Raw genomic sequence first — 27,976 nt, 5'->3', positions numbered from 1 at the left:
AATATCAAGTTTGTACAGCGTGGACATACAGTAGATGCTAATTACTAATGGTCTAGCCATTTTTTTGAAAATTTCAGACCGGATAGTGGTCAAAACCTATTACGTTTGCATTGCTGCTTTGTCCTCATTAGAGGGCTTGTCTCTACTCGTTATGAGAAATAAAGCGAACGGAATTGTTCCAGGTGACACAGAACAATGATAATTAAAAAAAAAACAAAAAAAAACAAACAAGAAAATGGCTACTATCTTTGCCATTTGAGTGTGATGTTTCTCCCATGGGCAATCAAAGTAATTCTCTTCAAATGGAAAATGCAACAAAAATCAAACAAAGGTTCTACCTGAATTAACAAAAGTGGGGAAAGCACAGGTGGTATTCTTCTTCAAAGTGTGTTTAAATGCTATAAACATTTTAAGATTAATTCAGGATATGTTCCTCATCAACACAACTAGATTTCATTATACAATTATTATATATTTATACTGCACTTAATAATTGTACTTAACACTTTATAGAGCAAGCGCACACTGAACTATTACTGACTTTACTTGTCATACTGAATGGGATGGGGCAGTATATGGGGGAGAGGAGCAAGAATGATGGCATAATTCCTCTTTTACAGTATTGCATAGGTGTCAAATCTGGCCTGTGGCACCATAAAATGTGGCCCGCTCATGCCACGCCCCTCACACCTGCCCTCTTCTCATCACTTATATACATACGAGTACCACAGCCACTGGGGAACACAGGGGGCAGGTAACCTGTCTCCCCCACCAGAATAAGTGAGAGTATCACAGCCATGGGGGGCACAAGCGGCAGGTTATATGTCTTCCCCTCCCCCCCCCCCCCCCCCCAAAAAAAAGATTTAAAAAAACAAGATGCCTTGCACCATGATACTAAAGCACATCCACCGCAATGTGAACCTTCAACACTGTGAACGGGGGTACATTGCTGTGCCGCAGGCCACATTGCAGAGTGGCAATTGTCGCTCCACTGCAAACGTAGCCTTAGGCCTTGTACATAGTAAAGTTTTGTGGTGCAGTTTGCCACACTGCAGTGCGCCACCTATTGCGATGATGTGGCAGTGGCATTATTGTATAACGGTGTGTGGCATGTTAGTGTTGGCCCCCTTGACTTAGTCTAAGTTTTTAATTTTGGACCCCATCTATTTGAGTTTGACATCCCTGCACCATAGGTTGAAAAAAATTCTGCATTTTACCTTTCTATAGGTTTGTCTCTTTAAGAACTCTTTTACAGCTATCATGAACGATGAGATGGATGAAGATTGTGAAGATGTGGAGACCATTTGGGTAAATATTCATGGTGGAAATAACTGTTGCCAATTGCTTATTGGGGTATGCTACAGGCCACCACATATTCATGAAGCTGCAGAACTGCAATTACTACAGCAGATTGAAAAAGCAATTGCAGCATGTTTTTAGGAATGCGCAACACCCCCTTTTTCCTTAGTGTGTTTACAGAGCATGGAGCAGCAGCGTGTGTACAGAGCATGGAGCAGCTCTGGGGAACTTAGAGTCAGGTATGAGCACAGCCCTGTGCTCCTGCTGGGTGAATGCTTCACTTTCCCCTTCATTACAAATGTTGGCTGTCCTCATTATTATCTGTATCCAAACTGCACCTGATCGATCCTGTTGTCGATCGGGAGCAGATCGGACATTTAGGTAATAATTTTTAGATCCTGTCAGTTGGACGGGAAATTACATTATGTGTACCCAGCATAATGTCTTACCATATCATTATACTGTATTGTGCGTGGCTGAGGGAGACCTTTCAGGAATCCCCCGTTACATAGTTATTTTGGTTGAAGAAAGACATACATCCATCGAGTTCAACCAAAGAACAAAGTACAACACCAGCCTGCTCCTTCCCGTATTCCAGATAGCAATCAGATAAAATCCCTGGATCAACATAACTGGGCATTACCTAGTAATTGTAGCCATGGAAGTCTTTCAACGCAGGGAATGCATCTAAGCCCTCTTTAAATGCAGGTATAGAATTTGCCATAACTACTTCCTGTGGCAATGCATTCCACATCTTAATCATGCTTACTGTAAAGAACCCTTTCCTAAATAAATGGCTAAAATGTTTTCCCTCCATGCGCAGATCAAGTCCTCTAGTCCTTTGTGAAGGTCTAGGGACAAAAAGCTCAACCGCCAAGCTTTTATATTGCCCTCTGATGTATTTATGCATGTTAGTTAGATCCCCTCTAAGGCGACTTTTCTCTAGACTAAATAAACCCAGTTTATCTAACCTTTCTTGGTAATTAAGACCTTCCATACCTCGTATCAATTTTGTTGCTCATCTCTGCACCTGCTCTAAAACTGCAATATCTTTCCTGTAATGTGGTGCCCATAACTGAATTCCAGATTCCAGATGTAACCTTACTAGAGAGTTAAACAGGGGAAATATTATGCTAGCATCTCGAGTTTTTATTTTCCTTTTGATGTATCCCAAAATTTTATTCGCTTTAGCTGCAGCGGCTTGGCCTTGAATATGATTATTTAACTTGTTGTCGATGAGTACTCCTAAGTCCTTCTCCCAGTTTGATGTCCCCAACTGTATCCCATTTATTTTGTATGGTGCTAGACCATTGGTATGACCAAAATGCATGACTTTACATTTTTTCAACATTGAATTTCATATGCCATTTATGTGCCCATATAGCCATCCTATCCAGATCCTGTTGCAATATGTCACTATCTTCCTGAGAGTTGATTATTCTGCACAATTTTGTATCATCTGCAAAAATAGTAACATTGCTTTCTACTGCATCTTCTAGATCATTAATAAATAAATTGAAGAGCACTGGACCCAGTACTGACCCCTGTGGGATCCCACTGCTAACAGTCACCCACTTCGAATATGATCCGTTGACTACAACTATTTGTTTTCTGTCCATTAGCCAGTTCCCTATCTATGTACACAGACTCTTCCTCAGTCCTTGCATCCTCAACTCTTGCACCAGACTTTTGTGGGGAAGTGTCGCCCTCAGACACCCCCCCCCCCCCCCCCCCGATCACCTCTCCAGTGCATTGTTTGCATCTATTCTCCCCTCTAATCACACCTTGATCACGTATCAATCACCCCGTCACCCCCTGTCACCACCTGTCACTGCTACCCTTCAGATCAGACCCTAATCTGCCCCTTGCGGGCACCCGAACACCCGCCCACACCCTTAGATTGCTCTCAGACCCCCCCTTATCACCTCCCTAGTGCATTATTTACATCTGTTCTCCCCTCTAATCACCCACTGATCACCCATCAATCACCACCTGTCACTGCTACCCATTATACCCATCAGATCAGACCCTCATCTGCCCCTTGCGGGCACCCAATCTCCCGCCCACACCCGCAGAACGCCCTCAGACTAGCCCCCCCCGGTCACCTCCCCAGTGCATTGCTTGCATCTATCACCCCTCTAATCACACCCTGAGACACCCATTAATCACCTCCTGTCACCCCCTGTCACCCCCTAGCACTCCTATCCATCAAATCAGGCCCTAATTTGCCCCGTGTGGGCTCCCGATCACTCTGCCAAACCCTCAGATCCCCCTCAGACCCCCTTGCGATCACCTCCCCAGTGCATTGATTGCATCTATTCTCCCCTCTAATCACCCCCTGAGACACCCATCAATCACCTCCTGTCACCCCCTAGCACTCCTATCCATCAGATCAGGCCCTAATCTGCCCCCTGCGGGCTTCTGATCACCCGGCCAAACCCTCACCCGCCCCACCGCAGTGACAGAATTTTTTTTCTGACGACTGCTGGTCTCTACGACTTAATTGTAGCTGGGACCAACCGTTATGCCACACAATACGCAACCGCCAAACCAAGAAGCTACCATGGCCAGCCTTTTCGGTGGAAACCACTCCAAGTTTCCGAACGTAACATTTTTTGGGGCCTTCTCCTTAACATGGGTCTAGTCAAAAAGAATGTATTGCATCACATGCCCATGTTCTCTGCTGCCATGTCCAGGTCACGATTTGAGAACTTCCTGCACTTCAGTGCCAATACAACCTGTCATCTAAGAGGCCATCCTGCTTATGACCGGTTCCACAAAATTCAGCCCCTCATAGGCCACCTGTCATCAAAATTTGCAGATGCTTATACCCCTGAACAGTCATTTTGAGGCATTTAGTTTCCAGACTACTCTTCACGGTTTTGGGCCCTGGAAACCAAATGCCTCAAAATGACCTGTAAAATCCTAAAGGTACTCATAGGACTTTGGGCCCCTTAGCGCACCTAGGCTGCAAAAAAGTATTACACATGTGGTATCGCCGTACTCAGGAGAAGTAGTATAATGTGTTTTGGGGTGTATTTTTACACATACCCATGCTGGGTGGGAGAAATATCTCTGTAAATGGACAATTGTGTGTAAAAAAAAAATTGTCATTTACAAAGATATTTCTCCCACCCAGCATGGGTATATGTAAAAATACACCCCAAAACACATTATACTATTTCTCCTGAGTACGGCGATACCACATGTGTGACACTTTTTTGCAGCCTAGGAGCGCTAAGGGGCCCAAAGTCCTATGAGCACCTTTAGGCTTTACAGGGGTGCTTACAATTTAGCACCCCCCAAAATGCCAGGACAGTAAACACACCCCACAAATTACCCCATTTTGGAAAGTAGACATTCTAAAGTATTCAGAGAGGGGCATGGTGAGTCCGTGGCAGATTTCATTTTTTTTTTTGTCACAAATTAGCAGAAATGGAAACTTCTTTTTTTTTTTTTTGCAAAGTGTCATTTTCCCGCTAACTTGTGACAAAAAATAAGATCTTCTATGAACTATTGGATTTTTTTTTTATCAAAGACATGTAGCACAATAAATTTGGACAAAAAATGTATATAGAAATTTTACTTTATTTGAAAAAAGTCACCACAGAAAGTTAAAAAAATTTTTTTTTTTACAAAATTCATGTATTTTTTGATGAATTTAATAAAAACTAAAAATCACAGCAGCAATCAAATAGCACCAAAAGAAAGCTGTATTAGTGACAAGAAAAGGAGGTAAAATTCATTTAGATAGTAGGTTGTATGACCGAGCAATAAACCATTAAAGCTGCAGTGGTCTGAATGGAAAAAAAGTGTCTGGTCCTTAAGGGGTTTTATGACTGCAGTTAAAGTGGGCTTAGATGCTTTCTTTGCATTGAAAGACATCCATGGCTATAATTACTAGGTAATACCCAGTGGTGTTGATCCAGGGATTTTATCTGATTGCCATCTGGAGTCGGGAAGGAATGTTTTCCCTTTTAGGGCTATTTGGACCATGCTTTGTAAGAGTTTTTGCCTTCCTCTGGATCAACAGGGATATATGAGGGAGCAGGCTGGTGTTATACTTTGTTTTCTGGTTGAACTTGATGGACGTATGTCTTTTTTTCAACCCAAATAACCATTTAACTATGCAAATAGCGGTGAAAAAGCTTTTAGTTAAAACACATATAATGTGAACTAAGCCTTAGGGAAATATGGACCTTGCACATTCGCTGTCCATTCAGTTATAACTGATTGCAACTGATAAAGTGAAAGTGGAGTAAATAAACCATAAATCCTTGTGGCCTATGCACTGCTACTTACTCCTTGGCCAGTCAAGATTTAGTGACTCAAAGAACAATATGGTGGAATGGCATACTGTTTTTAAAGCACTCAGCAGCAGAGAGATACTTAATTGTCATATAAATCACTGTAGTTGCACTTTAATACTACAGTACTTCAGTTTTTGACAACTTACATAAGCCACGGGGTCATTGCTGCGTGTAGCCACTAAGCTCAACTTCTTGACTTGGGTATTGCTCTTCATGGCTTCACAGATCTCCTTCAGCGTAGGAACGGGAATGTCCTGCAAGACACAATGACACCAGTTCAGACTTTACTCAACGCTTTTCAACTTGTGGACGTTCCTAGCATCTGTGACCTCTCAGCGATTCACAGTTATTTAACAACCTTGTAGAAAAGTGCAGTACAGTTGAAGCTCAGAGCAGTCAAGTATAAATCATTTCTCTGAAACCGTTCTGGATAATGTGACATCTAATTGGTTAAATGGAAAAAAGTGCTCAGCAAACTCTCATTCTTTTTTTCAGTGTTTATTGAACACAACTGATAACTTACAGTGGAAAATGTTAAAGGAAACCGGAGACGACATAAAATAAAAAATGTATAAATACCTGGGGCCACCTCCAGCCCCATGCGCACAGATCACTCCCACGCCGCTGTCCTCAGTCTTCTGTATAGCCGGTACCAGGTCCCGTAACCTTGGCCAGTCACGGCCAGTCTGCGCAAAAGAAGTGCGCTCTCTATGTATCTCTCCCACGGCTTTATTTTATATCGTCTATGGCACACTTTAAGTGAACCCTGTAATGATGATGGTTGATAGAGATCATGGGTAATGCAATTAATCAAATGTGGTAAAAATGTTATAATCCAACTAATGATTTGAATTACCAGACAATGACAAGCATATGCTTTAGACATTTGCTCAGCCTGTTGTCCATCTGCACTGTCTGACAACTTTTTCAGTGCTGGGCATTTTACTCATGTGCCAACTATACTTCTGTCTAAAGGTGGCCACACACCATACAATTTTTTAAATGTCTGTTCAATTTAAGAATTGCAATCAATTTTTCTGACTGGTTGTAACATTTCAAAAATATGACCAATGTACCACACACTGTTTAATGTTTCCCCAATTATGATAAAAATAATTGGAAACTCTGACAAAATTGCTATGGAGTGTATATTAACAAATTGACAATTTAACACACACCATACAATCTTTATAAAGATTGAAGAAAAATATCTGGCATTCCAAATCGATAAAAATCGAAGAAAACGGGAAATCCGATCGGATTTTTCAGTCGAATGAAAAAAAAAAGCTTTCGATTTTTTTCGGGAAATCCGATCGTTTTTTTATCGAATTGCTGTGAAATCGGATCATTTTATTGTATCGTGTGTGTGGCCACCTTTAGAGGTTTCCTAAGTTTCTAAAAGATCTATTTGCCTCACTTGCCTGCTCTGGTTTCTGTTCATGAGTTGTCCCCAATAAGAAATAAAGGATACACTCAGCAAGAGGTAAGGGAGCCCCTTGAAATGGATTGGTAGCTGTGCAGACATGAGTGCTCAAACCCACTAGCAGCCTTTTCTAAACGCTAGTGATTTGAAAAAACTCTTGCTAATGCAATGCTATGGGGGATTTTTTATAAAATCACATTCCCTAAGTGGGATCACACCCATAGCATTACATTAGCAAGAGCTTTTCAAATCACAAAGTCCTCAGAAAAGTGCTCCTAGTGGGTTCCAGGCCTCAGGACTCAAGCAAAGAAATCTCAGAAAGGAAGGAGAAAGTAATTCACTGACTGATTCAGCTCACCAGCATCTGCTGAAAGTGGAGAAATTCTTACAGTGTTAGTTAATTGATTTATGTTGTTAAATCAAATTTTGACTTAGAGTTACTTTTATTCAACCAGCAAGTCATTTTTGGATGGGAAATAACTTAGGTGTCTCTAAAAAGATAATAAGACAATGTACAAGAGGCATTATTGTGGAAAAAAAAAACATTTCTCAGCTTTTATTTACATTTGAGCAAAAAGTGTCCCATCCAAAATTAGTAAGAATTCCAGGCTGGCCCAATCAGAGTGTGAGGGTCTTCCACGTGCGCCACTCTAGGCAGTTCCTCTACATGGGCAGGACTCTAGGATGCTGGGCTGGAGGAACTGCCTAGAGCAGCGCACGTGGAAGACCCTCACACTCTGATCGGGCCAGCCTGGGTGAATCCTACCAAACGCAGGTACTTGTGATCAAGCCGACTGAGTGGCCAGGCGCAGCAGGAAAGGTAACCAATTGCTATAAAGCCTGAAGGAGGCGGATGCCGTGAATGCTATCATGGTTGTGAAGCTGCTGGTTGGTGGACTTGCCTAAGCTGGAGGCTGCTGAGAGGCATACTGTTTGCAATTTAACACGGAGGGACTATGGACTGTCCTGGAAGCATAGTTACAGGTATGTGCATATGAATACAAGATTGTCCCCAATCGATTTAGGACTTGCAGAGCAGTTGCCACCGATTTTTGAGCGTCACATAAGCATGCAGCTAAGGGATCGGCCGATCTAGATCTGCTGTGAGTGTGGATTGAGAGTGTTTGTGTGCACTAGGAGTACTCCTATGTTGAATTTGTCCACGTCCTGTGTTTTTAGGGGTTTTTAATGGGTTGGTTGCTATTTAGTTTTCTACAATAAAGATATTTTTGGCATACAGTTCAGAGAGCGGCGGTCGTATTTTGAATTTTTACTAATTTAATTCAACCTGCCTTCCTTCAGGTATGTTCCTGAGGTGAACTAAGCCAGTTCTAAGGGACCTGTGCACCAATTTTTGTAATCTTTTGGTCCCGTCCAAAATTATTCATACCCTCAATAATCAATAGAAAAGCCTTTATTGGCTATTACAGCAATAAAACACTTCCTATAATTGCAGACTAGCTTTTTGCAGGTCTACACAGGTATTTTTGCCCATCTTTAGCAATGAGCTCAGGGGCGTAGCAATAGGGGTTGCAGAGGTAGCGACCGCATCGGGGCCCTTGGGCCAGAGGGGCCCCGAAGGGCCCTCCCTCAACTACAGTATTAGCTCTCTATTGGTCCTGTGCTCATAATAATTACTTCTATAGATACTTTGAATAGTGGCAATCCTTAACAAACTGTTTCCCATCCTTTTCTTGCACCTCTGAAACTGTAGTTGCCCTTGGCAGGTTTTGGTGCACCGTATCAATTGTTATGTATAGAGTGCTTGGGGGGGCCCCATTGTAAAACTTGCATCGGGGCCCACTGCTCCTTAGCTACGCCACTGAATGAGCTCCAAATCTTTCAGGTTGAAGGGTCTTCTTGCCATCACACTGATCTTTAGCTCCCTCCACAGATTCTCAATTGGATTCAAGTCAAGACACTGGCTGGGCCACTCCAAAACGTTCACGTTGTTGTCTGCTAACCATTTCTTCACCACTTTTGCTGTGTGTTTTGGGTCATTGTCATGCTAAAATGGCCACTGGTGCACAAGGCCAAGTTTCTCTGCAGACAGCCTGATGTTGTAGTTGAGAATCCTCATGTATTGCTCTTTTTTCATGTTGCCGTTTACTGTGATTAGGTTCCCTGGTCCATTGGCTGAAAAACACCCCCAAAGCATTAGGTTCCCACCACCATGTTTGCCAGTGCGGATGGTGTTCTTTGGGTTGAAGGCTTCTCCTTTTTTACGCCAAATGAAAGAAACATCATTGTGACCAAACTATTATAATTTTGTTTAATTTAACCATAACACAGAAGACCAGAAGTCTTCTTTGTCCAGATGAGAATTTGCAAAGGCCAAGTGAGCTTTTGTGTGCCTTATCTGGCGTCCTCCTTGGTCTGCATCCCTGGAACCCAGCAGTGTGCAGTTTCCATTGGATTGTCTGCCTTGAGACATTGCCACCAGCAGAGCCCAGATTCACCAGGATGGCCTTGGTGGTGATCCTTGGATTCTTGTTCACCTCTCTCACTATCCTCCTGGCCAGCACAGGTGTCACTTTTGGCTTCCGACCACGCCCTCTGAGATTTTGCACAGTGCGGAACAGTGTGTACTTTTTAATAACGGAAAATTGTATACTTACCGAACGGTAATTTTCCTTTCCATGTGCATCCATGGCAACATACGTATGGGTTAAGCCCAACCCCTACCAATTAACAGGACCTTAGCTATAAAAGAAAGTGACCCCTAGCGAGCAGCATTCTCATTGACTAGCCGAACCGGAGAACAGTAAAAAGTCAACAACAAGGGAGGTAAATCCCTATGCTGCCATGGATGCACATGGAAAGGAAAATTACCGTTAGGTGAGTATACAATTTTCCGTTTTCCATATACCTCCATGGCAGCATACGTATGGGATTTAATTAGCTGAAAAAAGTAAGGGAGGGGCAAGACTTGCTGACCAAAAATAATTTCGATTAAGGCTTCAACAGATTCAGAAATAACTTTCTTTCTAAATTCAACTAAAGCGGAGGCTGCTGGATTGACTCTGAAATGGGCAATGAAAGTATGGAAAGAGGACCAGTTGGCAGCCTGGCAAATCTTTGCCCGGATAGCAAAGTTGGCACAGGAGGACAGCTGTGCCCTGAGAAGAGTGCACTGTGATGCCACCCAGAGGGACTAGGTAAATAACCCTGATAATAGGCTAGCCTTAATAAGAGGCGTTGTTGATTAATTTGAGCCATGAAGAGATCTTTTGAGTTTGATGTCGGCTGGCTTTTTCTCAGACCTGATGGAATTATGCAGAACTGTTCTGATCTTCTGAAGCTCCCTTGTTACATTTACTGGGCTCTAAGTGTTCTTGCAACATCTAGAACACGCAGATCAGAGGAATTTGTATCCATAAAAGATGGCACTGTCCAATCATGATTAAAGGGAATCTTCAGAGTGAAGTGTTGTAGTGGTCTCAAAACTACTCTTAGAATGAGCCCCTACATCCTGGAGCTCAGAAACTCTTCTGGCTGAGGAGATAGCGACTAGAGGCATAGTTCCTAAAGTTAAGTCTCATCTCCTGCAGTCTTCCACTGGGTCAAAAAGATGTTTTGCTAGGTAATTGAGAACCTGCGCAGTTACCACTTTGGAAAAAGGTTGCAATTAGGATGCTTGTTTTCGGTGGCAGCCTTCATAAATTGCACTATTAAAGGGTGAGAGACCCAGCAGTGATTCGTCAAAGCAGAGATGGCAGAAACCTGCACTTTGAGAGTGCAAGCCAATTGTTTTTCTAGGCCGATCTGGAAGAAGCTAAGAATATGTTGTGCTTGTGGAGCCATTGAATCAAAATTATGTACCAGAGCAATTGAGAAAAAAATATTTTCCAGATCCTAAAGTAGGTGTTTGTGGTAGTTTTCTCTGCTTTTAGGAGTGTGTTTATCAATGATTCTGAGTTTCCCAGGTCTCTAAGCTTCCTCCCACAATCCTTAAGCCATTAAATTAAGGGATTGAGGAGACAGGTCCTGGGACGGGGTTTGGTCTGACTGGAAGCGGATCAGGAGGTTCCAAATTAGAGGGACTCATGGCTGGCATGGCCAAAATAGAACCACCTCCAGAAGTACCACTTGTTCTAGGATAAGTTTCCTCAGAATTTTGAAGGTGGAATTGGAGGACAAAAAACAGAGACAATTCAGAAATGTCAGGTGTTGCCAGAGCACCCTGAGCTTTTGAATGTGGGGGTCAATCTCCTTGAGCTGGAATTTAGTTGATGTAGGTTGCCATCAGGTCCACCTACCCAATGGTCACAGATCACTCTGGATATCTTTTACTGAGTGGCCACAAGCTATTGTCTCAGTCCCCATGATTGAGAAAATCTGCCGCAGAGTTCTGAGGCCCTATGAGATAAACTGCCATGATGCTGCAGAGATTGCTCTCTGCTCTGGAGATAATATTGCTGACCTCTAACATGAGGAACAGACTCCTTGTTCCCCTTTGCTACCTGATATCAAAGACTGACGTCTCATACCAGTGATGGCTGAAGGCCTGAAGCACCATATAAGCCACCCTGAGTTTGAGTATATTTGCAGGGATCGAGCAGCTTTGTTGTTATTACATCAAAAACAGCATTCTATATAAGACTGTAATAGTCCATGAATGAGTCAAGTAGTAGGCGCTCACTTGCTTGTAAGATCACATAAATCTCCACAATGATAATTCAAATAAAGCAGTACTTGAATCTCATCATCCTTCAATCGGCATACAATCTGTGTCCACTAGGACCCGGAGATTACCCTATAAAAAAATATGTACTACACATAGTGTATGAATCTGCCAGCATAGAAGATCCAACAGTGTGACCACAACACTCAAAGATGGGATGTGCCCAGTTCCAGGAAGATGAGGAAGATCCCTCCCCATCATGGTTTACACTCACTGTGTGACTACTTGTCACAAAGCATATCAGCCCTCCTATGATCTGGGCAGGCGGGTCCTCATAGCATAGATCTCCCCTGACACTCCCCAGGAGCACCCACAGTGACACCTCTTCCCCTGACACCCCCCCCCCCAGGAGCACCCACAATGCCTCCTGCAACAATCTCCAGTAACACCCTTGGTGAGCTTTCCTATCCTACCACTGCCCAGCAGCATCCACAGTCACCTCTCCCTTTAGCCACCCCCCAACACCACCTACTGTCAACCCTCCCACTCCTGCCACCCCCCAGCAGCACCCACAGTGACTTTTCCAGCCTGCCCTGGCACCCCACAGCCGAACACTGCTATTCCAGCGCAGGAGACTTGGGCGCCACCATAGGCCGTAATAGAAATTATGGCTATAGCGGCACACAGGGAGTAACTTTGGCGCCGTCAGAAGAAGAAGAAATGAAATCAATATTTAGTAGATCTTCCTTTTGCAGAAATTGCAGTCTCTAAACGCTTCCTGTAGGTTCCAATAAGAATCTGGATTCTGGTTGAAGGTATTTTGGACAATTCCTCTTTACAAAACATCTCTAGTTCATTCAGGTTTGATGGCTTCCGAGCATGGACAACTCTCTTTAACTCACACTACAGATTTTCAATTATATTCAGGTCTGGGGACTGAGATGGCCATTCCAGAACCTTGTACTGGTTCCTCTGCATGAATGCCTTAGTGGATTTCGAGCAGTGTTTAGGGTTGTTGTCTTGTTAAAAGAGCCAGCTCCGGCGCAGCTTCAGCTCTGTCACTGGTTTCTGGACATTGGCCTCCAGAATCTGCTGATACTGAGTGGAATCCATGCGTCCCTCAACTTTGACAAGATTCCCAGTCCCTGCACTGGCCACACAGCCCCACGGCATGATGGAACCACCACCATATTTTACTGTAGGTAGCATGTGTTTTTCTTAGAATGTTGTGTTGTTTTTCCTCCATGTATAATTCCCCCTTGTTATGCCCAAATAACTAAATTTTCGTTTCATCAGTCCACAGCACCTTATTTCAAAATGAAGCTGGCTTGTGCAAATGTGCTTTAGCATACCTTAAGCGGCTCTGTTTGTGCTTTGGGCGGAAAAAAGGCTTCCTCTGCATCACTCTCGCATACAGCATCTCGTTGTGTAAAGTGCGCCAAATGATTGAATGATGCACAGTGACTCCATCTGCAGCAAGATGATGTTGTAGGTCTTTGGTGCTGGTCTGTGGGTTGACTCTGACTGTTCTCACCATTCGACACATCTGTTTATCCAAGATTTTTCTTGGTCTGCCACTTCGAGCCTTAACTTGAACTGAGCCTGTGGTCTTCCATTTCCTCAATATGTTCCTAATTGTGGAAACAGACAGCTGAAATCTCTGAGACAGCTTTCTGTATCCTTCCCCTAAACCATGATGGTGAACAATCTTTGTCTTCAGCAGGGGCGGCGCAACACTGGGGCTTGCCGGGGCTGAAGCCCCAGCTGACAAACTGTAAGCCTCCCCCAATGCTGATTGGACTTTAAAAAAAACCCCTTTCCCTCATTTTGCTGCTGCTTAAATGTTCTGCCCTCATCAGTGTCGTTGTTAGCTCAATTTATTTGTAGCACGTGCCGGTATCAGCCCCATTGTGCCCCGAACGGGCATTTCCACTGTACAAAATAGTCCCGATTGCTGCATATGTACACTAGCTGACTCAAAGGCAAAAGGATACAGGATTTTGCAGCTGCAGGGCGGAAGGATACAGTTTCAGCTGACAGCGCGAGTGTTTGAAAAGCTTTTAGGAAGGAAGAATTGAAGAGAGGAGGAGGAGAAGCAGGCGGCTGGAGGAATGTCTGATGCTGTAGTAGTCAGAAATCAGCGGTGTCTGTGAGTGTTTCTCCTCCACGACTTCACTCACACCACCAGTGGACAAAAGGGCAGATCATGGATGTCTGATAGCTGACACCAGGGAGAGAAGCAGGCACGGAGGGATTACTAGTGACTAGTGTGAGTCTGACATCCAGGGAGAAGCAGCAGCAGGATAGACACTGTGAAAGCAAGCAGGGATTCTGGGCATACATTAGAATAGATGACAGATCACCAACTGAATTTCTCTTAGCATGCAGGGAACTTGGTTACTCTGCTGTGCAGGGAACGCAGTCACACATCCTCACCATACACTGAAAATAATGCACTTTACCTAGAGTGACCAGACGTCCCGGATTGCCCGGGACGCGTCCCGGATTCGGGGTCCGCTGTCCCAGGCAGCATGAGGTCCCGGGAAACGTCCCGCTTTCAGCAGCGGGACGTCCCGGCCTCGGGACTCTGGCCACTCTCTCCGCATGAACTGGCAGCGGCGTGCCAGTTCATTGCCTGCAGCCCCGCTCCAGCCTCCTCTTCCGGTGTCTGCTCCGACACCGGCAGGCGAGCAGGGCTACGGCAAGATGGCTGCCGAAGCCCTGTACTGGAGACTATGTGTCTCCAGTACAGGGCTTCGGGCGCCATCTTGCCGTAGCCCTGTCAGCGCAGGAGACCAAAGCAGGAGGAACAAGACGGTCCCGGGACGGAGCAGCGCGCCAGAGGAGACTTCTGCCAGGTGAGTAAATGCTTTCTTTTCCAGGTGAACTTTGCCCGCATTACGTTTCTTGCCTGGTGAAATGTTTGCCCGCAGTGCGTTTCTTGCCTGGTGAAATGTTTGCCCGCAGTGCGTTTCTTGCCTGGTGAAATGTTTGCCCGCAGTGCGTTTCTTGCCTGGTGAAATGTTTGCCCGCAGTGCGTTTCTTGCCTGGTGAAATGTTTGCCCGCATTACGTTTCTTGCCTGGTGAAATGTTTGCCCGCAGTGCGTTTCTTGCCTGGTGAAATGTTTGCCCGCAGTGCGTTTCCTTTCTGGTGAAATGTTTGCCCGCATTGCGTTTCTTGCCTGGTGAAATGTTTGCCCGCATTACGTTTCTTGCCTGGTGAAATGTTTGCCCGCAGTGCGTTTCTTGCCTGGTGAAATGTTTGCCCGCAGTGCGTTTCCTTTCTGGTGAAATGTTTGCCCGCATTGCGTTTCTTGCCTGGTGAAATGTTTGCCCGCATTACATTTCTTGCCTGGTGAAATGTTTGCCCGCAGTGCGTTTCTTGCCTGGTGAAATGTTTGCCCGCAGTGCGTTTCCTTTCTGGTGAAATGTTTGCCCGCATTGCGTTTCTTACCTGGTGAAATGTTTGCCCGCAGTGCGTTTCTTGCCTGGTGAAATGTTTGCCCGCAGTGCGTTTCTTGCCTGGTGAAATGTTTTCCCGCAGTGCGTTTCTTGCCTGGTGAAATGTTTGCCCGCATTACGTTTCTTGCCTGGTGAAATGTTTGCCCGCAGTGCGTTTCTTGCCTGGTGAAATGTTTGCCCGCAGTGCGTTTCCTTTCTGGTGAAATGTTTGCCCGCATTGCGTTTCTTGCCTGGTGAAATGTTTGCCCGCATTACGTTTCTTGCCTGGTGAAATGTTTGCCCGCAGTGCGTTTCTTGCCTGGTGAAATGTTTGCCCGCAGTGCGTTTCCTTTCTGGTGAAATGTTTGCCCGCATTGCGTTTCTTGCCTGGTGAAATGTTTGCCCGCATTACATTTCTTGCCTGGTGAAATGTTTGCCCGCAGTGCGTTTCTTGCCTGGTGAAATGTTTGCCCGCAGTGCGTTTCCTTTCTGGTGAAATGTTTGCCCGCATTGCGTTTCTTACCTGGTGAAATGTTTGCCCGCAGTGCGTTTCTTGCCTGGTGAAATGTTTGCCCGCAGTGCGTTTCTTGCCTGGTGAAATGTTTGCCCGCAGTGCGTTTCTTGCCTGGTGAAATGTTTGCCCGCATTGCGTTTCTTTTCTGGTGAAATGTTTGCCCGCATTGCGTTTATTTTGTACTGACATGTTGCCCGCATTGCGTTTATTTTGTACTGACATGCTTGCCCGCATTGCGTTTATTTTGTACTGACATGTTTGCCCGCATTGCATTTATTTTATACTGACATGTTGCCCGCATTGCGGTTATTTTGTGCTGACATGTTGCCTATTGCGTTTATTTTCTGGTGTCCGGGGTAACTGTTACTGCATTTATTATTTAATGGTCATAGATGGCTATGTTTGCTGCTTTGTGGTTACGGTATACTATTAGCATCACACAGTTTCTGCACACCCATGATGCAAAGTCTCGTTTGTCCACATCATGGCGTAAACACTGCTTTCTTATGCCTCACTGTTACATCATTACGTTAGCTCCGCCCATACAATGTCATGGCCACGCCCATTTTTCGCCGCTGCGCGTGCCGCAGCCCCCCCGCCCCCGGTCTTCGGCACTGCGCGCTCCTCAGTCCTCCCCACTTTTCGCCGCGGCCCCCACGCCCCCCTCCCCGTCCCAGGTTGGACCCACAAAAATCTGGTCACTCTAACTTTACCTGACTGCTTAATTGCTAACCTGTTGCCTATTATTATATGAATGATATGGTGCAAAATAATTTTGTGGGGCACAGGGTGCCTAATTGCTTTATGGGAAACTTCTACTTATTAAGTGGTATGAGTCACTAATTGCTGTGTGCTCTGCTACCTTACTACTTCCTACTATCCATCTGCTACCTTACTACTGTGCAGAGGGATATGCTGGCTAACTGCCATGCAGGGGTATAAATGGGGGATACATGCAGTCCTATTGCTATGTGATGGATGCCTAATTACTGTACTATGTGGGACATATGCAGCTGTATTACTATGTGGTAGATGTAGTGCCTAACTGCTAAATGGGGGATTTGCTGCCTAAAAATTTCTATGTGTGAGATATTTTGGCTGTTATGTGGGAAGATTCTATAGGAGACTTCGGAGCTAGTCTACTTTAGGGGACCCAGCAGGAAATCTAGCTAACGTGATTGGGTGGACGGCATGCTCTTGAACTTATAGGTTTCAGATAGGTTGTAATAAACTACACCCACGTTGTTCAGCCAATCACAATGCTCTGTGCGTTAAAGAGTGCTGTGATTGGAGAACAGTTCCCTATGAGGTTTCCTGCTGGGTCTCCTAAAGTAGACTAGCTCTGAAACTTCTAGCCTTATTTTTTTGTTGTGGTGACATATAACCTGTCATTGCTATGCCCACAAACACCACAGCATGTCGCACGGTTTCCTTTTATTGGTGCCCAGAAGTGCCCCGAATCTTTTGGGATGCTGGCAACGCACCTGCCCCTCATTCTCCCTTGTGGTGGTGCTGCTGCTGACGCTAACACACCTCAGATTGGTGACGAGCAGGAGATAGGAGTCAGCCAGAACAGCGCATAGCAGCCGCACGGTGGACTTTAAATGCTGGACGTGACCGATGATGTCACTTCCTGCATTTGAATTCACCGCGTGGCTGCAATGCGCTGTTCTGGCTGACTCAATGCGCTGTTCTGGCTGACTCCTATCTCCTGCTCGTCGCCGATCTGAGGTGTGTTAGCGTCAGCAGCACCACCACCACAGGGGAGAATGAGGGGGGGGGGGGGGTATATTTAAGCAGCCGCGGGCGATGCAACGGTAGATGGCTTCTTCCTCCTCCACGCCCCCAGACGGACCCAGGACCATGGGAGCCACATACTTCTCTCGTTGCCACTCAAGAACCAGCTGCTGTGGGGTCCTGGGCTGAAGGATGAGGTCAGTGCTAGAGGCAGGAATGAGATGTGCTGCTGGGGTTACAGAGGGACATGGGTGTGATATGCTGGGGGAGGGGGTGGCTGGAGTGTGATGTTTTTGGGGGGACAGGTGTGAGAAAACGCCGAAAAGCCGCCGCCAATACTCAAGGTGAGGCGGCTGATTCCGCGTTCAACATGGCAGCTAGCGCGCAGTCAGAGCGCGGAGAAACCGCCGCATGCTCTGACAACAGGGCAGCGGATTCCGCGTCCAATGCGGCAAGTTGCACGCATAGGCCTGCGCCTCTCAGTAATGCAAGATGCGGAGAAAACGCTGCACGCATGGACAGCGGTGCGGCGGATTCCGCATCCAACACAGCAGAAACATTACAATGCATGACTGGTGTGGCTGGGACTGATAGTCCACATTGGTTTAGGAGGACGTGCGCGTGCGCAGAGAGGCAGGGCCTTTATGGCAGTCAGAAGGGGGTCAGCTGACCAAGCCGGTCAGCTGACAATTTCAGCAACCTTCATTGGTCCAGCACTTAGGGGAGGCGCTGGAGAGCGCTAGTGTATATATACTGGGTGCTGGTCATTCATCTGGTGTCTGGCATTGCGATCACTACGTGGTAGCACTCAGACCTTGTCAGTATCTATCTTTAGACCAGTTTCCAAGGTGTTGATGGCCAAGGATCTCACACCTTAGTCTAGGAAATCTGTTATTATTTGTGTTATAGTCTAGTTCAGTTTCCAAGGTGTTGATGGCCAAGGAACTCACACCTTAGTCTAGGAATTCAGTATCATCTGTATTATTGTCATATTCTAGGCTAGTTCCTGGAGTGTGAGAATCTTGGAGCTCACACTCAAGCTTAGGCATTGTTGATTATTTGTTATGACCTTCTGCTTTCCTGACATTTCTTCTGATCTCTGATTTTGTACCTTGTCATTCTGATACTCTGTTGCTGAACTCGGCTAGTCTCTGGAATCTGCATCTGCCTCTTGTCTCTGTACCTGATCTGTTTGTCTGTTGCCGACCTGGCCTGTCCGACCTCGAGAACTATCTTCCCAGTTTGGAGATAGTTCACAAACCTGTCAGTGACACTGCACCATTGGTGTCACTCACCTTCTGTCCTTCCCTCTCTCAGCCTTGCTCTGCCCCTTGGGGAGCTCCAGGCCTGTGGAAGGAATCTGATCCATTGCTGTATCTCTTACTGTCTAGCACCTATCTCACGGGTGTGTTCCTCAAAGTATTACTGTTGCACCAACACTCTCATCTCTCAGGTGTCCAGAGGTTAGTAGATATATCTGATTATCGGTGATACTGCAGATCATCGATAATCGGGTATATTCTGTATTCTCGGTGATACTGCAGTTCACCGATAATCAGACCCTCTCTGTGTTACACCGATCATTACAACAGGTGTGTGATGTACTGGAGGGGACAGGTGTGTGATGTACTGGAGGGGACAGTAAAGTGATGTGCTGGAGGGGACAAGGGTGTGATGTGCTGGAGGGGACTGGGGTGTGATGTGCTGGAGGGGACTGGGGTGTGATGTGCTGAGGGGGACAGTATTGGCATGTTCTGGAGAGGACAGGGGTGTGATTTTTCTGGGAGTACAGGGGTTTTGTGCTGGAGAGGACATGGGTGTCATGTGCTTGGGAGACAGGGGTGTCATGACACCCCTGTCTCCCCAGCTCACAATACCCCCTGTCCTCCTAGCATGATACCCCTGTCCCTCTGTTTCCTCAGCATACATTTACTGGTAAAAGGCTGTCTGTCATTATGTGCATTTACTGGTGAAAAGCTGTCTCTTATGTGCATTTACTGGTGAAACGCTGTCTCTCATTACGTGCATTTACTGGTGAAATGCTGTCTGGGGAAACGCTGTCCCTCATTACATGCATTTACTGGTGAAAGGCTGTCTGTCATTACGTGCATTTACTGGTGAAACTCTGTCTCTCATTACGTGCATTTACTGGTGAAATGCTGTCTCTCATTACATGCATTTACTGGGGAAACGCTGTCTGTCATAATGTGCATTTACTGGTGAAAGGCTGTCTGTCATTGCGTGCATTAACTGGTGAAAAGACGTCTCTCATTACATGATTGTTGATTGATGCTTTTACTGGTGAAACACTGTCTCTTACGTGCATTTACTGGAGAAACGCTGTCTGTCATTACGTGCATTTGCTGGGGAAACGCTGTCTGTCATTATGTGCATTTACTTTATATTTTTTTATGCAACTACATTAGCTGGTACAAATACATTAGTTAGTCCCTCCCACACGATGTCATGACCACACCCACACGTCCGCCACGGCGCGCTTAGCGCGTCGCAAATTCCCCCCATGAGCCCCGCCTGCCAGCCATTGTGCCCCTCTTAAGCCCCCCCAGAAATCTGAAGCTGGAGCCGCCACTGGTCTTCAGGTCATTTGAGAGTTGTTTTGAGACCTCCATGTTGCTACTGTTTGGAGAAAATTAAAAGAGGAGGGAAACTTACAATTGACCCCCTTAAATACTCTTTCTCATAATTGGATTCACCTGTGTATGTAGGTCAGGGGTCACTGAGCTTACCAAGCCAATTTGAGTTTCAATAATTTTTTTTGAAAGATTTTGGAATCAATAAAATGACGACAACCGTGCCCAAATTTATGCACCTGCCTAATTTTATTTAAACAATTATTGCACACTTTCTGTAAATCCAATAAACTTCATTTAACTTCTCAAATATCGCTGTGCGTGTCTCCTATATGATATATTTAACTGACATTTTTTATCGTAACAACCAACGATTTATACAGAAAAATCATGACGATTAACACGGTTGCCCAAACTTTCACATCCCACTGTATTTACACTTGGCATGCAGGAAATCAGAGAGACAGAGAGCAAGCAGTTGCTATGGAGGATGGGTGGGACATCCAGCACTGGAGGAGGTGATTCTCTTCCTCAAAAACTCTAGTTTCTGTGCACAGTTTTCAATGATCACTGTTACTCGTTGTAACAGTAATTATTGCAGCTTAATAGGGAACTGATCAGGTAGAGGGACCTGTGACAATCCAGCCCCGCGGTCCCGTCTAAATGACAGTAAGACTGGTTGCTGGATCGTCAGCTGATTATGTGACAGAGCTCCAATTCCGTCTAATCTGCTACCGTTACCATTCGTGGAATAGTCTGACACTAAAGATTGGTTGCAACTCTGCCCACAATGTAATATGACAACCACATGCCAATCCCATATTACTAGGCCACAGTTGCAGGTCTAATTCACTTGAGACTTCTGGAGGCAAATCCACCGTGTACACAGTAAAAGGTTAAGATTGCTTGATGGTGCCCTTACAGGCACAATCCCAATTGTATGTACAATCGGCAAAATAAAAATATCGTTTCGTGCTCTAAATCAGGTAATTTCACTGCCACCACTCTCTGAATTAAAAGGGCAAAGAGACCCCAATGCTATCATAATATGGCAGCCAGCCCAATCATGTCCGATCTGCTCCAGTCACCGTTCGTGGTATACTCACTTACGAAGGCTTGAAGACAGTGAGCAGTGTGACATTAAAGAAGGGTTACTGGGTCCATATATGATGCAATCTCGATTGTATGTACAATCAATAAACTAAAAAATATTGATTTTGCGCAGGAAATCGGGTACTAGCTATTGCTAGAAGGAAGAAGTGGTTGTTTTCAAACCTAACTAGCCAATAAATAATTAAAGAAAGAAACAATACGGTAGTATGACTCTCTGGAGGGCAGATTCTTTGTAGCAACAAATTTTAGAATTTAACCACTTCGCATCCAGACCTTGTTTTCCCCTTATTGACCAGAGAAATTTTGACGTTTTAGCTATGTCCCTTTTTAATCAGCCATAACTTTATCCCTACTCACGACAACTAAATGATCTAGGTATCGTTTTTTTTCAGGACAAACTAGACTTTCATTGGCGGGTATTTTGTCCCTAGACCAAAAAAGTTTTCTATGCATTTTAATGGGAAAAAGAGGGGGAAATGAAAAAAATGCATTTTTGCTCAGTTTTTATCAATTCCAGTTTAAAAATAAAAAGTGCCACAGAAGATAAAAACATGTCACCAGTATTCTTTCCCCCAGTATAGATAGCAAAATGTGTCCCGAGTATCAGGCCCCCCCCCCTTATAGCCAGATGTGTCCCCAATATCAGTCACCCCCAGTATAGCCCGATGTGTCCTCTGTTTGGCACCTCCCAGTATAGATAGACAGATGTACCCCCAGGATTACTGCCCCTCATTATAACTAAATGTGTCCCCAGGAATAGTGGTCCCCCATTATAGCACCCTGGATTAGCCCCCCCCCCCCACCATTATAGCCAGATCTGCCCCCAGTATAAAATGATGCACATTAAATAAAATTGTACCCCCTCTTACTTTATCCTCCCCCCCAGCTGCACATTTTACCCCCCACCCGGGCTCAACAACCCCCATAAGGGCCAGCCAGATGTCCCACCCCCCACCCAGGCAGCCCCCTCGGTGGCCAGATCTGTTAAAAAAAAGGATTAGAAAGCAGCCTGACTCACCTTTTCCTGTTCCAGCGACCAGCCTGCAGCCCAAGCCTTCGATCGCCGCTCTGCACGCAGCCCTGTGATGTCGGTTACCGGGTCCCGACTTGATGACGTCATCAAGCCGGGACTCGGCTATTCAGCATCACAGGGCTGCATGCAGAGCGGCGATCGGAGGCTTGGGCTGCAGGCTGATCGCTGGAACAGGAAAAGGTGAGTCAGGCTGCTTTCTAATCCTTTTTTTTTTTAGCAGATCCGACCACGGAGGGGAGAGGTGAATGATCACGCTGTTTGCTACAGCGGTGATCGTTCATCCGTGGAGGGGTTACTAATTGGAGGGGTTACTAATTGGCTACAAGGGAAAATTTTCCCTTTCACCAATTAGTATTGCAGCTGTTAGTGCCGGGAGGTGCGCTCTGAAGCGCACCTGTTCCTGCACAACAGGGCTGCAAGCAGGTCAGTATATCTACGTCGCTGTGGCTTGGAGAGAGTACTGTATTGAAGGACAAAGTCAGGGCCGGGCCGAGGCATAGGCTGGAGAGGCTCCAGCCTCAGGGCGCAGTGTAGAAGGGGGCACACAATTCATTCAGCTGTCATTCCTAATTGTGTATGAAGCAGAAAGAAATAAGAAAAGGGGATACATGGCAGTGACTGCAAGTAGATAACTAGAGATGAAGGTGTTGGGGGCCCTGGGGCACCTCTTAGTAATAGCAATCAGTGTGTGATGGCTGGGGTGGGAGGGATGAAGCGGTGCACTTTGGTGTCTCAGCCTTGGGTGCTGGAGGACCTTGTCCCTGCTCTGGACAAAGTGGTTAAGTATTATATGATGGAAGTCGTAGGCCTCAGTTACTTTAACTGAGGTTAGTTAAAAGACTTGATTTGCAGAGTATACCTTTAAAGAGGATTTCTAGAAGCACCGAAGAACAGTGTGGTTCGGATTGTACAAGGCTACGCGATGTACAGACAGATAGGCAGTCTTGTTCTGTAAACATCAAGTACAGTAAACATAGTTATTCCTCAGAACAAGATGACCGGTGCCTGGAACATGGGATTTTCCAGGCCATGCGCACTAAAGACTGTGCTTGTCATGATACCACGGGGTATCTCACGGGGTCTTAGCCACTAGCAGGCGATGAGTTAGTGATCCGTCCCTGCTCAGATGATGTCATGTTTAACTCTTTAGAGTTTAGTATAAGAAGAGGTAACGAGCTCCCGAGGGGGGCTACTTCTTCAGCTGCTTCTGACTTCTGGCTGATGACTTCCACCCTTTACTCTTTTTGTAATATATTGTCATCTTATCTAACTGTATGCTGTATATAGTCCTAAGTGCCATGTAGTATAGATGTAACATAAGAGGAAACCTGGTTGCCATGCAATGGAACCAAGAGCTGTAACGCAAAGAGGACTTACTACAGAACAATTGCTTCGCTGTGTAGAGAAAAGCGTCTGTATATCTGTTTACTGAATAAACTCCTGAGATTTTGATGACGTCTAAGAAGTTCTATCTCCCATGCTGTTGCTGTGATGAGAGTCGAGTGCCGAACGAAGGTGTAGTGTTGTTGCCAATAGCAACTAACGTATAGATTCTTACAACAATCAGATGACCAGGACAGGCAAAAGCCTGAATGATAAAATCGTTAGTTTTACTCTAAAACTACATACACACATTTAACCAACAGATTGGGTTGATAGAAATAAGTAGAGATGAAAAGGAAATAAAATGTCTTAAAATACATTAAGAATAAAATATCGTTATTGGTAATCCATGCGGCAATTGAAAGTCTTTGGAGAAGAAGAAGAAGAACAACAACAACAAATAACATTTGTAAAGCGTTTTTCTCCCGTAGGACTCAAAGCGCATAAGTATGGCTCAGACCATCGTGGTACACAGGAAGAATTTTATAAGTCCGGAAATGCCAGGCTAAACAGGTGGCTTTTCAGTCTGGATTTGAATAGCTCCAGGGATGGTGCTGTCTTTACTGGGTGTGGCAGGGAGTTTCAAAGAGTAGGGGCAGCATGACAGAAGGCTCTGTCTCCAGATTTGAGGTGCACTCTGGGAGTGACCAAGTTTATAGATCTTGCTGATCTGAGGTTGTGAGAGGTGTGGTGCAGGTTCAGCAAGTCCTTTATGTATCCAGGGCCCAGATTGTGCAGGGATTTGAATGTCAGCAGTCCAATCTTGAAGAGTATTCTCCATTCTACTGGTAGCCAGTGCAGTGAGCGAAGGATCGGTGTAATGTGACAGTGGCGTGGCTGGTTTGTTAGCAATCTGTCAGCAGCATTCTGCACTAATTGCAGGTGACGCAGGTCCTTTTTGGGGAGGCCAGCATAAAGGGCATTGCAGTAGTCCAGCCGTGATGTGATGAAGGTGTGAACTAGGGTTGGAAGATCCTCTGGGGGAATCAGATGTTTAATCTTTGCAATGTTCTTCAGATGAAAGTAGGAAGATTTAACTACAGATGAAATTTGGTTTCTGAAACTCAATTCCCCATCGATTAGTATGCCAAGGCTGCGCACAAGGTTGGAGCTGTTTATGTCTGAATTCCCAATCCTGATTGGTGTTGCTTTAGGATAGAGCTGTTTTGATGGCGAGCGCTGGCTTTGGACAAAAAGGACCTCAGTTTTGTCAGCATTCAGTTTCAACCAGTTATCATTCATCCATGCCTGTAGCTCAGCTAAGCAAGAGTTTATTTTTGGAGTAGGGTCTGTTCCACCAGGTTTGAAGGACAGGTGTCATCAGCGTAGCAGTGGTACGTCAGGCCAAGTCGTTGGATAAGTGTACCGAGTGGCAACATTTAGATTGCAAACAGCAGAGGGGATAGGATTGATCCTTGTGGCACTCCGAATTGTAGAGGTGCAGGTTTGGACATTATACGTCCTAGGGATACTCTCTGTGTTCTGTCAGTCAGGAATGATCTGAACCACTGGAGGACTGATCCACTGATGCCACAGTACTCCTGCAGTCTGTTAAGCAGGATTTTATGGTCAACTGTATCAAAAGCCGCTGAGAGATCCAACAGGATTAGGATGGAGTATTCCCCTCTGTCCCTTGTCATGAGCAGATCGTTGCAGACTTGGATGAGGGCTGTTTCACAGCTGTGGTGTTTCCTAAAGCCAGATTGTAGATGGTCCAGGATGTTGTTTACTGACAGCCTGGTTTCAAGTTGCAGATAGACAGTCTTTTCAATAACTTTACCTAAGAAGGGGAGGTTGGAGACAGGTCTGTAGCTGCTCATTGCATCTGGATCCATGGAAGGTTTTTTAAGAAGGGGCTTGATGATTCCTTCTTTTAGAGAGGTAGGAAACCTCCCTGCTTGCAGAGAGCAATTTACTATTTTGTGAAATGCTGGACCAAGCAGGTCAGGACATTTCAGCATATGTTTAGTTGGTCCAGGTCACAGGTTGTCTGGCGGAGGCGACGGAGGATGTCTGAGATCTCTTCCTCACTAATACTTTTGAAGTCAGTCCAGGGTGTTAGGTTGAAGAGTCCAAGATGGCCGATTGCTATGCGGCCAGAGGCATTTGTGAGAAGCAGTTTGCCAGTGTCCAGCTGGCTTGTTGGGATGGTATTCAACAAAGTTGAAAGCATAGGACGCTGGTCTCAGTGTGCCATTGTGTTTTAACCATCACTCTAGTTGGGAGGGGTTATGACCTGTACAAGTCCAGCCTTGTGAAATTTGAATAGGGGCAGTGCTTCTTGCACAGAGAGAACTTTTGGCACAATTCCTGTTTTGCCCGCTTTCTCCATGCCCATAGGCCACATCAAGAAACAGAATGCATATTCACAATCAGCATAATTTTATGAATCATGTGATATGAAACATGACAGGTGTGAACCTTCTAGTATTAAAGTGGTACCTTGAACCTGTCTTACTTCAGGTCTGGAAGTCCTATAGTTCTGGAAACCTCTCAGAACCAGCGCCACACTGAATCCCACAACTTGTACAGATTTGATTTGCATAGGAACTTGCTATGCCATGAATTATGAAGAAAATGTGAAGAAAATATGAATATTGGGATTTCCTGGGTCACAGTAGGTCAGCTACTTCCAGGGGGACCTTGATAAGATCTGTCCCTTTTGCAGCTCTGGGCGAAGGTGTCAAAGCTGGAGCCCGCTTGGCTCTCTTAAGGTAGCCATACACTGGTCGATTCGCCATTAGATCGACCAGCTGACAGATCCCCATCTGATCGAATCGGATCAGAGAGGGATCGTATGGCCACCTTTACTGCAAACAGATTGTGAATCGGTTTCAGCCTGAAACCGATCACAATCTGTTGAGCTGCTCCTGCCGCCTGTCACCCCCCCCCCCCCATATACATTACCTAAAGCTGGCCCTGGGTCCTCTTCTCCGCGCTGCACCCCGCACCGCATCCCAGCGTACACTGTGCCACTCCGTGACCAGGAAGTTCAAATAGACCGCCCTCTATTTGAACTTCCTGGTCACTGCAGTGACACAGAAAGTTAATGTACGCTGGGATGGAAGCAGGAACAGAGCGGTGCAGCGCGGAGAAGATACCCGGGAGCCAGCGTCAGGTAATGTATACCTGATAGGATCAGCCGCCGCTAGCGACGCGCTCCCTACCCGCGGGCGATCGACGGTATTTTTCCGCACGCCGTGATCGACGGACCGATCCGATTTCGGGAGGAAATCGGATCGGCGGGTGCGTTTAGCGTGAACGATTGGCAGCAGATTCGATCCCAGTGATCGAATCTGCTGTCGAAACGGCCACAAATCGGGCCAGTGTATGGCCAGCTTTAGACTCAGTTTATGAGGTTTTGTCAAGCTCATCTCTGATGGATGGGGCTATAAACCTTCTAGGAACTTTTGTGAAAAGCTTTTCACGCCTAAGTGAAAGATTCTGTAATTAAAAACTATCAGTGATAGCTGGCAGAGCCAGGGAGTAGGGGTAAAAAGGTTAACCCCTGGATCCCCTGTTCTTTTTAAAGGAAGCCTTTTTCCTATCTGCTGTCACTTTTTAATAGTGGCTACAGGGAAAATCTTATAAGGCTTTAACTACTTTATTTGCATGAATAAACGTTTATTCGTCACAGGACCACATGGTACCCTGCACCGATCGGTAATGCCATGGGCATGCACTTGCGCAGGAGCGCATGATCGTCTGCCGGCGGGGTTCTCTTGGACATAGCTCTTACATCCAAGTGGCATGAGTGACACTTTTATGGACATAGGCGCTACGTCTTGGCAAGATACAAGTGGTTGAGAGGAGAACAGACCCGATTTTCAATCCGACAAGCCCTTGTTGGATTTCTTCAGGAGGTCCGTGCTCGCCAATGGGGCACCAGAGGATGGCGGAGTCAGTTTTTAGACATTTTTCCTACTACTCTGTTATAACCTCTGCTACCTATGCTGTTAGTGTGGGTTTTATATTTACACTGGAAGTTAGCTTTAAACCTTTAAATTATTTAAATTAAATAAATATAATTTAAATTTTAAAGCTTTAAATTATAAATGTGATGATCCAAAGATGGTCAAATCATGGTGAGAATCACCATGCTTGCTGAGAATGAAATTATTGATTGTTATTGACAGTTTGCACTCACCTTGATATTATTAAGATTGACTTCCACCAGGTCTGAGGCATTGCTCTTTATCTTCTGCAGTGTTTCCTCAGTGTTAGTTGGGTTTGGTGGCTCATCGGGGACGGGCTTGTATTTGTCTGGTTGTACCACACCTAGAAAAACAACAATATACATTTTCTATATGTAGTTACACTTAAGGCCCTTACACACACTTGCTTAAAGTCGGTTGAGGCGACGCAACCCATAAAGAGCCGAGTGTGTGTACAGTGGCTCTCGACCTCCAACCCGCAAGCAATCCACCTGGCAGATCAACTCACCCCCAACAGCGGCCAATCCCACTGTATATGCCGATCCCCATCCATGGCGTGACATCATACATGA

At 45.5% G+C, this 27,976-nt stretch overlaps 1 protein-coding gene across 3 annotated transcripts in view; it reads right to left on the bottom strand.

Moving 5' to 3' along the window:
* The window catches only part of TMOD4 (tropomodulin 4), a 172,677-nt gene that overhangs the window by 24,392 nt on the left and 120,309 nt on the right, over positions 1–27,976 (bottom strand). For all 3 annotated transcript variants that reach the window (XM_068253578.1, XM_068253579.1, XM_068253577.1), the window contains exons 6-7: positions 27,617–27,747; positions 5,756–5,863 (exon numbers count right to left, since the gene is read on the bottom strand). In XM_068253578.1, the coding sequence (XP_068109679.1) occupies positions 5,756–5,863; positions 27,617–27,747 (239 nt within the window). The remainder of the gene's footprint in view (positions 1–5,755; positions 5,864–27,616; positions 27,748–27,976) is intronic.

This window comes from Hyperolius riggenbachi, chromosome 9 (genome assembly GCF_040937935.1).
Source record: "Hyperolius riggenbachi isolate aHypRig1 chromosome 9, aHypRig1.pri, whole genome shotgun sequence".
Classification (NCBI taxonomy): Eukaryota; Metazoa; Chordata; class Amphibia; order Anura; family Hyperoliidae; genus Hyperolius; species Hyperolius riggenbachi.
This window is presented reverse-complemented; position numbering and strand designations above follow the sequence as displayed.